The following is a 2500-nucleotide window of genomic DNA, read 5'->3' on the forward strand; positions in this document are numbered from 1 at the left end:
GGGTGTTGGGGTTTTATCGATGGGACCCCCTGGCCAATAACCCGTCCTGTCCGTAATCAACGACTTATGTTCAGTGGTCACAAGAGAACACACTGCTTAAAATTTCAGGTATATGAAAGGTGTTACACAAAAGAAAGCAAACTTCCTTGACTAGACAAAAATATCACAACAAAGCAGTCTCCTGTGAAGGCACTCCAAGCAGTAATGCAGGGGAGAGAGTTGGGTTCCCTATTGCTATAAGAAACCCATATAATTATCCTTATTAAGGATTATTAGAACACCTTATTTTTATACTTGCATATACTTTTTTTACATCTTAATTGGTGGGGGTAACCCTGGTGCGGTGCATTATTGCTTTTGGCTGTCTCCTTCTCCACAACTTCTTTACAGTAATAATTTAATTTACCATCTACTTGTAATTTAGTGGAGTGACTTTGTAATAAATAAAGAAATAAATAGAATAAAGAGCTTCTCTGGTTGTACTCTTTAAAGATCTGAAAGGGAGGCTAGATACCAAAGGAGGGTATAAAATCTAGTTCAATAAAGGTTGCTGTGGAAAAATCTAAAATTCACTGGGTCCAAACCAAGTTCCTCAAGCCAAGCAAAATGAAACTAACTTCAGTCAGGAAATATATATAGGATGTTGTAATACAACTTAATGTTTCATTTACAAATATTTGTTTTATTTACTTTTTAGTCTGTTCAATCCCCAAATGGCCTGATAGCCCATATGTTTGGTCCTATAGAGGGTCGCCGACACGATGCCTTCATGCTTGGGGTGGGCGGCCTGTCAGCTAAACTGCGTCGATTTGTTCAACCCAGTGGAGAGCCATACGTTATTTATGGGGATCCTGCCTATGGTAATACACAGAACATTATTGCTCCATTCCGTCAAGCTCACCTTACAGATGATGAGCAGGAATTCAATACAAGAATGAGCAGAGTTCGGACATGTGTCGAATGGGGCTTTGGCAGAATCTGCCAAAATTTTGCATATTTAGACTTTAAAAAGAACTTAAAGATCCTTTTACAGCCTGTGGGTAAATATTATTTGGTTGCATGTATTCTTATCAATTGTCACACCTGTTTATATGGGTCACAGACAACCACTTACTTTAATTTAGACCTGCCATCCCTGGAAACCTATCTATCCAACTGATGACCATGTTTACTTGGTCTTTCTACCTATAATTATTTTATTTATGTAAATAGCAACAGGAGTGAAATAAAACAAGAGAAGATGAATCTTTTATTTTCTTTTCCTCCAGTGAACAAAAATTATGTGGAAGGGGTGTCAATAAAGTAAAACAAAATGAAGATGAAGCAGAAGAAAAAGCTTATGTTGTCAATGCTTCAAGAGCAACTGAATACAAAATGATTTATTTTTTCAGTTGTTCTCGAAGCATGGAGAACAAAAGCTTCCTTTCTTCAGCTTCATCTTCATACTTTTGTTTCTGAAGATCCAGCTCCATCTTTCTCACTTGCAGCTCTTTTTCTTTCAGTTTTGCTTTCTCCTCGTACTTTTCTGACAGCATTTCAATTGCTGACTTTCTGCTTGACCTGGCAACTTTCCTTTTGGTTCCTGTAGAAATAATTTACACGAGAAATAAAAGAAAAAGTGTTGTATTTATTTTTGTAGAAGACCAACCAAAGCCTAAACCCCCCTCTCCCACAGGGGTGGGGAAGGAGATGGAAATATGTAATCACAGTGTGGCAAAAAGCTGAGCAACCACATTAAAATTTAATGGATCCATTGAGCCCCCCTAGATGAGCAGTCAAGCTCTTGGGGTAAAGTCTGAATCAAATATGTTAACATATATAAAATAAATGGATTTCATCATACAAACAGTTTGTCCATTACAAAAAAAAAACGTCTGTTCACTTTCCTTTTGTGGCCCCTAGTAGAGGAGAAAATCAATTTCATATATTTATGGCAACCAATCAGCCAGAGTAGTTGGAATAATAGTTTGTTAGATTTCACAAATGTTACCTTTTGAAGGACTTTCTTCATCTGACCCGCTACTAGACACATCGCATGTGGCACCACCTGATGTGCCAGCATCACTACGGCGCTCTAAAATGAAAGCAATGGGTTTTATTCAAACTGGTTCAAACTACAAACTGTCAAGTCAAATATTAGACACTTAAATTATATGGTGCTCAATAACAACACATCATGAATCACCAAGTAAAGCAGGCACTCAGAAAATTGGGTAAAAACTGTGTAAACAGCAAAAGAAAAACAACACAAAATGAGTTACGGTCCTGATGGATCTCGTCACCATAACCTAAGCTTGTTTGGACAACATAATATTGAATTGGATATTAACTTGCTAGTCTTTCCACAGCTGCCTGCCGCATCTCCTCCCCTTTCCTTTTATCTTCCTGCTCCCTTTTCTTTCTTGATTCCTTTTCTATCTTGCGCATCTCTATCATATCTCTTCTATATACTAGGATATCCTCACATAACTGCTGTATCTCAGTGAATTCTTCCTCTGTG

At 37.6% G+C, this 2500-nt stretch overlaps 1 protein-coding gene across 1 annotated transcript in view; it reads right to left on the reverse strand.

Moving 5' to 3' along the window:
- Positions 1-2325: 2325 nt before the first annotated feature.
- The window catches only part of LOC138012643 (uncharacterized), a 1569-nt gene continuing 1394 nt past the window's right edge, over positions 2326-2500 (reverse strand). The window contains exon 3 of the mRNA XM_068859470.1: positions 2326-2500. This exon is cut by the window's right edge and continues 6 nt beyond it. Coding sequence (XP_068715571.1) covers positions 2326-2500 — 175 coding nt within the window.

Source organism: Montipora foliosa, chromosome 8, assembly GCF_036669935.1.
Source record: "Montipora foliosa isolate CH-2021 chromosome 8, ASM3666993v2, whole genome shotgun sequence".
Taxonomy (NCBI): Eukaryota; Metazoa; Cnidaria; class Anthozoa; order Scleractinia; family Acroporidae; genus Montipora; species Montipora foliosa.